The sequence below is a fragment of the Neofelis nebulosa genome, chromosome 8 (assembly GCF_028018385.1).
Source record: "Neofelis nebulosa isolate mNeoNeb1 chromosome 8, mNeoNeb1.pri, whole genome shotgun sequence".
NCBI lineage: Eukaryota > Metazoa > Chordata > Mammalia > Carnivora > Felidae > Neofelis > Neofelis nebulosa.
The window spans coordinates 22,859,970-22,873,257 of record NC_080789.1 but is presented as its reverse complement, the minus strand read 5'-3'; the positions used below and the strand labels follow the sequence as shown (position 1 = coordinate 22,873,257).

General features: G+C 40.7%; 1 protein-coding gene, 1 long non-coding RNA gene and 1 other non-coding gene across 4 annotated transcripts; 2 read left to right on the top strand and 1 right to left on the bottom strand.

Annotated features, from left to right (window-relative positions):
• Nucleotides 1-710: 710 nt before the first annotated feature.
• Nucleotides 711-4,897, bottom strand: LOC131519039 (uncharacterized). The gene is made up of 3 exons (XR_009265418.1): nucleotides 4,615-4,897; nucleotides 1,747-1,863; nucleotides 711-842 (listed from the first exon to the last, which is right to left on the bottom strand). It is a non-coding gene; the product is annotated as an uncharacterized LOC131519039 (long non-coding RNA).
• Nucleotides 4,898-4,991: 94 nt separating this feature from the next.
• Nucleotides 4,992-11,857, top strand: SLC25A3 (solute carrier family 25 member 3). Of its 2 annotated transcripts, none has more exons than XM_058741695.1 (8): nucleotides 4,992-5,135; nucleotides 5,369-5,529; nucleotides 7,074-7,195; nucleotides 9,026-9,205; nucleotides 9,676-9,857; nucleotides 10,486-10,658; nucleotides 11,323-11,433; nucleotides 11,517-11,857. In XM_058741695.1, the coding sequence occupies exons 2-8, from the start codon at nucleotides 5,373-5,375 to the stop codon at nucleotides 11,675-11,677; spliced, it is 1,086 nt and encodes a 361-aa protein (XP_058597678.1). In that variant the 5' UTR covers nucleotides 4,992-5,135; nucleotides 5,369-5,372; the 3' UTR covers nucleotides 11,678-11,857. The 2 variants fall into 2 exon arrangements, with proteins under 2 accessions (XP_058597678.1, XP_058597677.1); XM_058741694.1 differs by lacking the exon at nucleotides 7,074-7,195 and adding an exon at nucleotides 6,780-6,904.
• Nucleotides 10,164-10,414, top strand: LOC131484200 (small nucleolar RNA SNORA53). The gene has a single exon (XR_009248101.1). It is a non-coding gene; the product is annotated as a small nucleolar RNA SNORA53 (small nucleolar RNA).
• Nucleotides 11,858-13,288: the final 1,431 nt, after the last annotated feature.

Genomic DNA, 13,288 nt, shown 5'->3' with positions numbered 1-13,288 from the left:
ATAAATTTCTCCCTATTCTCTTTATGGAGACATGAAAATAAACAAACAAGATTTCTAATCAGGAGCACGTGGGTGGCTCAGTCAATTAAGCGTCTGACTTTGACTCAGGTAATGATCTCGGGGTTCGTGAGTTTGAGCCCTGTGTTGGGCTCTGTGCTGACAGCTCAGAGCCTGGAGCCTGCTTCAGATTCTGTGTCTCCCTTTCTATCTGCCCCTCCCCTGCTCGTGCTCTGTCTCTGTCTCTCAAAAATAAATAAACATTAAAAAATTAAAAAATTTTTCTAATAAAAAAGACAGTATCTAAGGTGCTTGAGGATATTACTTGTTGTTTTTTCCCTTTTTTAGGAAAACGAACTTCAGTCTACCTTGCATAATTTATTATATCCCTCTATTAGATGGCTGTGGTAGGAATTATGTAAGGATTTTCTGTGATTTGCCCATGCAGGGATGATCCTCAAATCGATAAGTGTTAACCTCTAGTAAGTTTACAAGCGCCTGTTGGAAAGTTCTATTTGAATGTCCTATTTCTCTAGCATCTCCAATTCTGTTTATCTCTCAAATATGGTTCTGTGTTAGAATTGGCCACAAGGGAAATCTGTGCAGGATTTCAAAGGCAGAAGTGAAGCACTTACGCTCTCAAGGTCAGCGTAAGATGTGAGGCGCTACAGCAGCCCACGCACACAGATGTTGATCTGCTGGCTTACCTGGGAGTGGAGCAGTGGCCAAGTGAGGAACTCTTTCAGCAACTCCAGGACCTTCTTCAGTTTCTCTGAGCCCTGGCCCAGATGCATGTGCAGCACCTTGGCTCCTATGAGCACTTGCAGCATGGCTCCTGCAGGTACCTGCATTTTTGACATTGTAGGTAGTAAGAAACAGATGCATGGTCTAGTTTATCCTCTTGAGATCCAGTTTGTCTTTGTGGGTTCCAGTTTGTCCCTGCTCATCCTCACTTCATGTCCAGCTTTCCTGCCTGATTGTATGCTCTATCGATTTATTGCAATTTCAGATGAAACCCCAGACACTGAGGAAACTTCTTCTCCAGCTCCCACAATTTTAAAGACCTAGTCCCTAAAATAAACCTTATTTCATATGACTCATAGTGATTATGCCTCTCTAGTCAAACTCCGATACAGACAATGGTATTGGAAGTAATTCCAGAAAAACTAAACCTTCAAAATGGGTTCTATGAATTTGTTCTGGGTTATCTGATCTGATTGGATTTAAAGGCTCTGATGACCAGTTGTCAATGATAAAGGTGACACTGGTTGTGCATGGGATTCATTACGAAAAACAGTTTCTTAAATCATCACCTATGGTGATGGACAAATGTAATCAAGTGCCTAAATAAGGCAAGGCTTTGGATAACCATGTAGATGCTTCTATAAATTTTTAAACAAAAATAAGAAATACAATGGAGTTGGTTGGTTTATCCTAATTATGTTGGATAACTGCGGGAAAAGAAATGATGAGCTTAGGGCTTTAAATGTTCAGTTCTAGTGAAGGATCAGAAATCTTACCAAATCCAAAATCTATTCCTGATTTACAACTGAATTTCCAATCTTGAAGGTCTCATGTTAAAATTAGTTTTTTTGTTTTTGAGCAGCAGTGGGAGCCTGAATACTGGAATGGTAATGGGCACCTATGGGCAGATTGATGACACTAATATCGTGAACTTCTAAATTTGCTGACCTCTTTTGCCATTAACAGCCCTTCCTCCTTTGCTTGAGGAGTTTAGTCTCTCCTTACCTGTAAAATCTGTAATGACCCATCCTGAGGTAGTTAGTTGCCTTGTAGGGTCTGCTGATCCTCCTCAAGACTTATTATCAGCACCTCTCACAGCTTTTATACCCATTGCAGGGGATCCTAGAAGATAAATAGTATGTAAAATTTATATTGACAGAAACCTGGGCAACATGTATGGGGATGGAGACAAAGAATGCTGGGTTGGCTGCATGGTAGTCACCCTCCAGGATGGCCCAAAGATGCCTACCACACTACCACATTGTATCTGGATTGGTCTGTGATCAATAAAACACAGAAGTGCTGGTGTGTCATTTCTGAGATTAGGTTATAAAGGTCACTGCAGCTTCTCTCTTGGTTGCTATCTGTCTTCCTTGAATTACTCACTCTGGGGGAGCCATGACATAAGCAGCTCTATGGAGAGGTCCATTTGACAAAGAACTGGAGTGTCCTGCCAATGGCCAAGTTAGGGGGCTTGGAATCACGTCTTCCAGCCCTAGAGACCACAGTCCCAACCAACACTTGACAGCGAACCCAGGACACACCCTGAGCCAGGCCATCCAGTTGAGCCTCTCCCAGATTCCTGACCCTCAGAAAATGTGAGATAATAATTGTTTATTGTTTTATGCTCTTAAATTTGGAGACAATTTTATAAGTAGTGATAACTAAAATGGAACAGAATGAATATAATGGTAAATAAAGCCCACTTTATTTTTTAAATGTTTATTTATTTTTGAGAGAGATCGCAAGTGGGGGAGGAACAGAGAGAGGGGGTCAGAGGATAGAAAGCGGGCTCCGGGCTGACAGCAATGAGCCCAATGTGGGGCTCAAACTCATGAACTGTGAGGTCATGGCCTGAGCCGAAGTCAGACGCTGAACCGACTGAGCCACCCAGGCACCCAGACCAAGCCAAACTTACTGATATGGGTACAGTAAACAGTGTCTCAGTCCATCGTTTTAGCTCAAATGGCTGAGAGGGACTTTGACAGTTTAGCTGAAATTTAAATTCACTGGTAGCTCATATTAAATGAAATTAAAATGCCAGACTTGGTACACTGAATAGGAAAGGTTTTTTTTTTGTTTTTTTTAAATTATTATTCTTTTATAAGCAGGCTCCTTGCACAAGGTGGGGTTCAAACTCATGATTCTGACATCAAGAGTCACATGCTCTACCAACTGAGTCAGCCAGGTGCTCCCTGAATAGGAAAGTGTTGACAAAGATTCTCTCCTTGACCAGACCTTAGTTAGGCTCCTCTGAGCTTCCTTCTCAATTAGGACCGTCCTTGGACATGTCCTCCAAGAGCCCACCTATAGCAAGAATTCTGTCAAAAAGAATGAAATCTTTCCATTTGCAACAACATGGGTGGAGCTGGAGAGTATAATGCTAAGCAAAATAAGTCAGAGAAAGACAAATACCATAGGATTTCACTCATATGTGGAATTTAAGAAACAAAACAAATCAGCAAAGGAAAAAGAGAGAGAGAGAGAGAGAGGGACAACCAAGAAATAGACTCTTAACATCAGAGAACAAACTGATGGTTACCAGAGGGGAGGTGTGTGTGGGGATGGGTGAAATAGGGATGGGGTTTAAAAGAGAACACTTACCATGATGAAGAATAAATAAATAAATAAATAAATAAATAAATAAATAAATAAAATGGGGGGAAAAAAAGAATTGTCACTTTAGTAACTTAGGTTAGCAAAAAATCTCCCAACCTTGTTATCTATTTAATTTACTTATTCTTTTAGTAATCTCTACACTCTATATGGGGAATGAACTTACAACCCTGAGATCAAGAGTCACATGCTCCATCAACTGAGCCAGCCAGGCACCCCACCTAGGCATGATATCTGATCACCCTCAATACCTTATCAAATTCATCATCCCCCAAGTAATATCTGATTATCTTGGCCTGCCTTCAGTAAGAATCCTGTTAGGTCAATTTAGCAAGATTTCCCCTACCTTCTTAGTAACTTACCATCCAGTGACCCCTTCACCAGCTCTGCTTCTTGGCTAAAATCCCCATATTTAGACATTGTCTCATTGAGTTCTCATAATCTCTGCAAGATGGATGTTACTCTCATCCCAGGACCAGGTAATTTGCAATTTGTAATTTCAGTGCAAAATGAAGGCCTCTTGTTCACAAATTATTAAGAATTCCAAAATGGTGACAACAGAGCATTAAATCAAGCACAGGCTCTGTACAACGGTACAAGCCGATGGGGCTGCTCCCTGCTTCCATGCTACTTTGAAGAAGCAAGTTCAGGGGTGCCTGGGTGGCTCAGACAGTTAAATGTCTGACTTCAGCCTGGGTCATGATCTCATGGTTTGTGGGTTCAAGCCCTGCGTTGGGCTCTGTGCTGACAGCTTAGAGACTGGAGCCTGCTTTGGATTCTGTGTCTCCCTCTCTCTCTGGCCCTCCCCTCCTTATGTGTTGTCTCTGTCTGTCTCTCAAAAATAAGTAAACGTTGAAAAAAAAAATTTTTTTTTTTTTTTTTAAAGAAACAGGTTTATAGAGATCAAGTGAATTCCCAAAGTTACTTTATCAAGAGCCAGGACAAGGTCAGAGCCAGAATTCTAACAGGAGTTTAAACTACTAAACTCCCCCAGTTAACTGAGTCTAATGATGGTTTTCTAAATTTATTGAACAAATCTTCTGCCAATCACTTTCAATCTGGTTTATCAAGTAGTGTTAAAATGTATTTATTGAATGTTTTAATATGTCATATAAACTATTGTGATGAACCCCCAAGCTGTCTTGTCTAAAGAGCTCTTGTTGCACATTTTCTTTTGAAATACTTTCCTGTAGTCTATTGGAAAATGCAGACATGTCTATGTGTAATGTCAATGTACGGAACTTAAAAAAAAAGTACCTTAATGGCAGACGTTGTTAACACAAAATACTGCAGTAACATTCTAACAGCAACACCGAAATAATGGATCATCAAGCATTCAGGGTTTTTTTTCCTCTGTTTGTTTAAATGACTACCACCACCCTGGGACTCATCTAAATGTAAAAGTCTGGAATTCCTGCGTCAAAGAAAGACTCTTGAAGGTGAAGGCAGACAAAAACAGGAGGTCACCGAGCACTACCGCACACCACTCAAAAATCCGGCCCCGGAATGTGCGCCTGCGCAGAACGAACCCTCCGGCGCAGAAGCCGGGCCGGAAGTGCCGGGGCAGGCGGGGGCGGGGATACGGTTGCTAGGTGAACGTGATGACGCCACGGCACCGGCGCTCTTCTCCGCCAATGGGTGCCCCAGCTGTAGTGACGCGTAACGTGCGTCACGCTGACGACGCGCGAAGGGCACAGATCTAAGGGCCAGGAGGACGTTCGGCCTCTGTGAGCCGCAGCCTTTCCGAAGGAGCGGTTGTGTGTTCGCCATCTTAGAAAGTGAGTGTGCCGGGTCTACCCCCCAGTGGGTGCGGGGAATGGAATCCCTGTGGGGAGCTGCTTAGACTGCAGGCCTGGTCGACCTCCTCCCTTGTGGAGGCCGCCATGACCTCCTCAAGGGCGCGGAGGCGGGCAGAAGGAAGGCCCGTGTCGGGGTCCTAGGGTGCCGGTGACTTTGGCGGTCTGACGGGTCTCTTTGCCTTTCTTCTGACCGCTGCTCCCTGTTCCCTTAGGAAGATGTTCTCGTCTGTGGCGCATCTGGCGCGGGCAAACCCCTTCAACGCGCCCCACTTGCAGCTGGTACACGATGGCCTCGCGGGCCCCCGCAGCAGCCCCGCGGGGCCTCCAGGTCCGCCCCGCCGCTCCCGCAATCTGGCAGCAGCCGCTGTGGAAGGTGAGTTTAGACCCTAGCCCGATTCGGTCGTTATGTTCCTCGTGGCTCATTCGGCTTTAGTGGCCTAGAGGACAGAGAAGGACACACTTGGTTTTCTGCACCACAGGACGGCGCCCAGTTGCTTGCCCTAGGATGTCACCCCTTTCCGCCCTAAGGCCGTGTGTCGGATCCTTGGCCCTCTCTCAAGGGCGTGGAACGGCCTAGGCACAGTTCCGTCTGTGACCTCCACGTCCTCGAGAAAGTAAAGCTATAGAGGCCGTCACTAGCGTCTTATCTTCTCCTCAGTAACCTGCCCGGTCAGCGGGCTAAGTATTGGGTGAACTCCCCTTCGTAGCTGCAGGCCACCTGCAGTTCTTTCTAATTGTATTGTCTGTTACTTGATTTGACTTTGGTTATTAAAAATACTCCTTCCTCTCATAAGTATTCCCAAAGTCTAATATTCCTTGACCCAAGGTGTAAGAGATAATTGGGTCTCTTGTTTTAATGTAATTGGTAGAGGAGGGGACAGCAGCCCCAGATAGGCTATTAAAAGGCCATAGTAATTGGTAGGGATCCCTTTAGTCTTATCTCTCCGGATTCTTTTTGGTTAGACTCAACTTTAGTTTAATTGTGTGTTTTGAATCCCAGCGGAGTGTAATGTACAGAGAAATCCAAACACCAAATTATAGGAGTCCTGTAGATGTTATCTATATCGTGTGCCTGTAAAATCTAAACTTTTTAAATCCTTTATGTGTTTTGTTATGTCTTTGGTGTGGATAAAAAAGTCCTTATACTGTTGCGTAGTAGTAAATGTATTTTACTGCAGGAATTTGTTTCGTTTTATACTTACATGAATCCATAGGTGGAGATAGTATTGGTTAGTGGCTGAGGTATACTTAGAAGTTTGCAAGCTTTTTACTTGTCCAGTGCTCTGAGTTTGTACTCTGAAGTGTGTTTTTATTAGCACTTAATAACTTGAAGTTTAATTTTAATTGGAAGAGCTATTAATGTTGTAGGAAACATTTAGTATGGCAAAATAGGTAATAGGTAATGTCTCATAGTACCTTCATAATCTAAATGATTCTTTGATTTTGGTAGTAAATGTCTTGTTAAACTAGGTGGAAAATTATCTTTCAACTTAATTGTAAACAGTGGCCAAAGTTGTTCAGTTGTGATAGCATTATCTCCCAGGGAATCTTAGTTCTCTTTATTCCCATGGCCTTAGTCATCTCTGAAGAAATATTTACCTGATTTTTTTTTCAACCAAACAGAGCAGTATAGCTGTGACTATGGATCTGGCAGATTCTTTATCCTTTGTGGACTTGGAGGAATTATTAGCTGTGGCACAACACATACAGCATTGGTTCCTCTAGATCTGGTTAAATGCAGAATGCAGGTTTGTTTTGCATGCTGGACTAAAAGTGTATTTTTGAAGCATGGCATTTAAGTTGTAAAACGTAAGCATCTAACAAGCTGCGTGGAAACCTAACTGTCCAGGAGGTAAGTTGATAACCAGTAACATGAGTTTTATATTGAAATGCATGGTGTGTCTTGTCTTACTACAGAGTACAGTTGCGAATATGGCTCCATGAAGTTTTATGCACTGTGTGGCTTTGGTGGGGTCTTAAGTTGTGGTCTGACACACACTGCTGTCGTTCCTCTGGATTTAGTGAAATGCCGTATGCAGGTTTGTATTGTGACGGCAACATTGAATGTATCTTCCATGTGTGATTTAATTGCAAATACTTTTAAAGAGCTTCACAAATTTGAAGACATTACAACTGCTAGAAACTTCAGGAAACCAAACCCAAATTTTCTTAACTCGTGATCTTTATTTTAATTGGTTTTGTTTGTTTTGTTTTGTTTATTTTTTGAGAGTGACAGAGACTGAGTCAGGGGGTGGGGGGCAGAGGAGGGAGAGAGAATCCCAAGCAGGCTCCACTGCCAGCACAGAAACCGATGTGAGGCTTGAACCTGTGAAACTATGAGATCATGACCTGAGCCAAAACCAAGAGTCAGACACTTAACTGAGCCACCCAGGTGTGCCTCAAGATTTTATTTTTAAGTAACCTCCAACATGAGGCTCAAACTTAACTCTGCAATGAAGAGTTAGTTGCATCCTCCATAGGCTGAGCCAGCTAGATGCCCTGGAATGCCTCTCTTTGAAAAATAAAATTGTCGGGCGCCTGGGTGGCGCAGTTGGTTAAGCGTCCGACTTCAGCCAGGTCACGATCTCGCGGTCCGTGAGTTCGAGCCCCGCATCAGGCTCTGGGCTGATGGCTCGGAGCCTGGAGCCTGTTTCCGATTCTGTGTCTCCCTCTCTCTCTGCCCCTCCCCCGTTCATGCTCTGTCTCTCTCTGTCTCAAAAATAAATTAAAAATGTTGAAAAAAAAAAATTAAAAAAAAAAAAAAAAGAAAAATAAAATTGTAGGCAGATTTTTGGATCCCAAACCCTGGCTATAAATGTTTTTTTTTTTTTTTTTTTTTTTTTTTTTTTTTTTTTTTTTGCTGCTGGGCTGTTTTGACTAGAGTTCCTCTTCAAGGCCTGCCGGTTCTTTATGCTCCCAAATTGTCATTTTATAAGCAGTTACATGACAGAGTGGGTAATCATTTGTGTATTTTTGAAGTAACTTCATGTCCCTGTTTACTGATAAGATCAGGGCAGAACATTATGTACATTAAAAAAATACTCATTATTTTAGTGTTAAAATTATGTAGGCATAGCTTCTTGTATATTTACATAAAAGTTTTTTGCAATTAGAATATTTTAAATTAGGATTATTGAAAAAAAATAATCAAACGTCAAAAATTTATTTGTCCCAAACAGGATTAGAAGTCCACTTACCTAAAAGAGAGAGGAAGGTGAAGTAAAGGAAAGTGAAATAATGTTAGCAGGCAGGAAGGTGATGTATAGCAGCCATTTTAGTACTGGCAGATATAGTGAAATAAGATTTTTTTTTTCTTTTCCCATTAGTTAATAGAATGGATATGAAATATACCTTTGCTGAAACTTACACACGTCTGTTGAAGTGAATTTAATTTCTTAAGTCAAAAGATAAATTCTCATTATGTCCATGTACCTTCTCAGCTTGTATTTTTTAAATTTGTCTTGACTTCATAAAACTTCGTAGTATAAACTGCTTAACAGGCTAACATACATTAGGGATATAGACTTATTACCTAGGCAGTAGCTTTAAAACTAAATTTTTTAAAGTGGTAGAGTTGGATGGTGAAAAATCTGAGTCAGTTTTATGTATGTTTCTAGGAATTTTACCATCTTAAGTAACCCTCCAAATTAATTCTGACTGAAAGACCTTAATGTATAAAGTTACATTTACAAAGATAATTCTAGATATTCAGTTGATATGCAGTGAACTTGTATTTACCTATCTTTTGTGTAGTTACTGAAGTTTATTACAGAACCAAAAGGAAAGACTAATAATAGCAAAATTTAATATTTATGAGAAGCGATAGCTCTTTGGTTAAATTAATTTTTTTCTTCTTGTTTTAAATAAAGGTGGACCCCCAAAAGTACAAGGGCATATTTAATGGATTCTCAGTTACACTGAAAGAGGATGGTGTTCGTGGTTTGGCTAAAGGATGGGCTCCGACTTTCATTGGCTACTCTATGCAGGGGCTCTGCAAGTTTGGCTTTTATGAAGTTTTCAAAGTCTTGTATAGCAACATGCTTGGAGAGGTATGTAATTTAACTTTGAAATTGAAGTCCTAAGCTTTAACTTAAAGTTTAAGACCGAAAAGGATCTTTTTGTTTGGTTTTTTTTTTGTCTTGCTCACCTTATTTTAGAACTGAAGAAATGGTCTCAAAAAGGGTAAGCAACATGCTTTAAATCAGGAGAGACCGAATGAGAAAAAATACATTTTTTAAAATTTCAGTGCTGTTTTTATTCTACTGTGCTCATTCCCAAGTAAGTTGGATTTTGAGTTTTTTAAAGAGGTCTCGGATTCATTGTGTAGTTCAAGGGCCAACTAGATGTTGGCACCTAGATGTTCAAAGAATAATTCACATTGTACTATGGTTGATAAGGTTATGAGAGATTATAAACTTTCAGTCTCATCCTGAAATGTAACTATTTCCTTGAATTGTCCCTTAATTGAAAACAGCCAATGCAGCAGCAGTACATGTTCCTTCTTACGCTTTTCAATTAGGAGAATGCCTATCTCTGGCGCACATCACTGTATTTGGCTGCCTCTGCCAGTGCTGAATTCTTTGCTGACATTGCCCTGGCTCCTATGGAAGCTGCTAAGGTTCGAATTCAAACCCAACCAGGTTATGCCAACACTTTGAGGGATGCAGCTCCCAAAATGTATAAAGAAGAAGGTTTAAAAGCGTAAGTAAACATTTGTCTAAAGTTATAGTATAAGAAGGGAAGTGCTTTTGTTAGCAATAAACCTACCAAACTTTTTTTTTTAACTATTATGTTATTTAATGTCTGTTTCTCCTTTAAGTAGAACGTAACAGGGGCAAGGACAAGTTGATACATAGCATGAGCCCTGAATTACAGGTTTTTCTTAAGAAAGAACTGGTCAGTCTGCAGATAACTCGATATTTGACATTAACTGTTAACTTCTGGGAAGAGCTTGTTAGAATTGTTATCTGTGTTTACCAGCTAAGAATTGGCATATAGTCTGGCCACAACATGCTTCCTTAGATCCACCTTTGTGGATGCTAATCTTGAACTGAGTTCTACTTGTAAACTTTCTGTTTCTTGTAGTTCCAGTCAGAGAAACATCCAGCAACTTCTTCGGTTGTATAGTCAAAGGTGCTTGAGTCATTGGCATGTGAGATAAATATACCTGCATGTTAGTCCTAGGTTCTGATAGAAATGACATGCAATTGTGCTGCCATTTTTTTTTGCTATCAGGACTCGACTGGTGTGCGGACACTTCTGTTAATAATGAAAATCTCTGCTAGGTGAATAAAGACAGCTGAGTAAAATAAGTCTCCTGATTTCCTAGATTCTACAAGGGAGTTGCTCCTCTCTGGATGAGACAGATACCATACACCATGATGAAATTTGCGTGCTTTGAACGTACTGTTGAAGCATTGTACAAGTTTGTGGTTCCCAAGCCCCGAAGTGAATGTTCAAAGCCAGAGCAACTGGTTGTAACATTTGTGGCAGGTTACATAGGTATGAATTATTTAGAGCATGTTTATGAAATTAAGAATAAATAATCATTTCCATTATTGGCCTCTTTTTGTGAGGAAAAAAATATTCCAAAGAAGTCTTCCCATAGCATTTTAAATGCCTTCTAGGATTCATAAATACTTGTTAGCTTCTGAAAGAATTGTTTTCTCGTTTGCATGTCTTAAGTTTTGGCATGTATTGATTTCACTCCCTCATCATTTGGGTTTTTGGTCTGTTTTTCCAAGAATACTTTTTTTTTTTTAATTATTTTGAGAGAGAGTGTGAGCGGGGGAGGGACAGAGAGAGAGAGGGAGAATCCCAAGCAGGCTCCACACTTCTAGCGCAGAGCCCTACGTGTGGCTTGATCTCAGGAACCACGAGATCGTGACCTGAGCTGAAATCTAGAGTCAGACGTTCAGCTGACTGAGCCACCCAGGTGCCCCTCAAGAATACATTTTTAACACAAAGAAAGTGTTGATTAAAATGTGAATATAAAGACTTTTGGAGGATTGCTTTACATGGGGTAGACTGCCATATAACTTTTGTCAATCTCACTCTAAATTTCATTTTTTTTTAAATAGCTAAAAATTAGGAAAAGGTTGTTGGTTGTCTTAATGAATTTTTTAAATTGATCCCATGCTGGATTATTTATCTTGACTTTTTTCAGCTGGAGTCTTCTGTGCAATTGTTTCTCACCCTGCTGATTCTGTGGTATCTGTGTTGAATAAAGAGAAAGGTAGCAGTGCTTCTCAAGTCCTCCAGAGACTTGGATTTAAAGGTAGGATTCTGTTTTGCTCCTCTAAACCAAGAGTAACACTTAGGTATATTTCATTTCTCATTCATGTGTTATGTTTCAACCAGGTGTATGGAAGGGACTCTTTGCCCGTATCATCATGATTGGCACTCTGACTGCACTACAGTGGTTCATCTATGACTCTGTGAAGGTCTACTTCAGGCTCCCTCGCCCTCCTCCACCTGAGATGCCAGAGTCTCTGAAGAAGAAGCTCGGGTTAACTCAGTAGATTGATCAAAGCAAATGTGGACTGGATCTGCTTGTTGATCAGTGTTGAGGAAAGTGCAAGAGAAACTTTTATATATTTGACAGTGTAGGAAATTGTCTATTCCTGATAGAATTACTGTAGTACTCTTGCCTAAGGCGAGAGTTTCAAACTTACTGTTGAAATAAACCCAGCTATTCATGATTTGTCTGTGACTTGATGGTTATTTTTAAAACTAGTTTCTAAAGATTTAATGCTAAAATGGAAAGGATTAAGTGTTAAAACCTCAAGGAAAAAAATGCAAATTAACCACTGTTGGTTTAGTACTCTGATCCCTACTCATAAATTGTTGTGTGTTTCAAGTTTTGTCAAACAAGAGAGTTCCTATATTTTTAAGAAACATACCTGAATTTTCAAAAAACTTGATTTAGTTGTAGTTAAATTGAAATATGGATAAATATTTGTGGTTATATTTTGAGAAGTAAATTTCAGCATATAATCAGATTTTTGCAACACGTACTATACTTTAAAAACTCCTGGGGCGCCTGGGTGGCCCAATCGGTTGAGCGTCCGACTTCAGCTCAGGTCGCGATCTCACGGTTGGTGAGTTCGAGCCCCGCGTCAGGCTCTGGGCTGATGGCTCAGCCTGGAGCCTGCTTCCGATTCTGTGTCTCCCTCTCTCTCTGCCCCTCCCCCATTCATGCTCTGTCTCTCTCTGAATCAAAAATAAACATTAAAAAAAAATAACTCCTAATGAGTTTGCTAATATCATTTGTTTTTATTTTATTTTATTATTTATTTATCTTATTTGGGAGAGAGAGTGCAGGTGAGCAAGGGGCAAAGGGAGAGGGAGAGAGAATTTTAAGCAGGCTCTAAGCTCAACCCCTGAGTCTGTCACAGAGCTCAGTCTCATGACTGAGATCATGATCTGAGCCAAAATCAAGAGTTATTAGGAAGCTTAACTGTTGAGCCACCCAGGCACCCCAACTAATCCTCATTTGTAAATCTAGGGGTCCCTGGTGGGGAGTTGGAGGAGTGGTTGTGAGTTGGAGCCCTACATTGGGTGTAGAAAGTAATCTAAATTAGACTGATTGTTAGAATGATAGTTATTTTTTGTAATTTTATTTCAAGATTTTATTTTTTGGAAGTAGTCTCTAATCCCACACCCAGTGTGGGGCTCAAATTTACAACTGCAAGATCAAGAGTCACATGCTCTACTGACTGAGCCAGCCAGGCACTCCTAAAATGATAGTTTTTAAAAGGACCAAAGCACGTGAAAGCAAAAACTACTTGAGGTAACAATTCTCTTCATACAAACCTGACTTTCTAAATTACAAAAAATGTAGTTGTAAAAACACTTAGAAAGTAAGCCACTGTTCAGGTTCCGCTTATATTTGGTTAGGAAGTGTAACAGCCCAATCTAACATTTTTCTTTTTTTTTTTTTAATTTTTTTTTTCAACGTTTTTTATTTATTTTTGGGACAGAGAGAGACATAGCATGAACGGGGGAGGGGCAGAGAGAGAGGGAGACACAGAACCAGAAACAGGCTCCAGGCTCCGAGCCATCAGCCCAGAGCCTGACGCGGGGCTCGAACTCACGGACTGCGAGATCGTGACCTGGCTGAAGTCGGACGC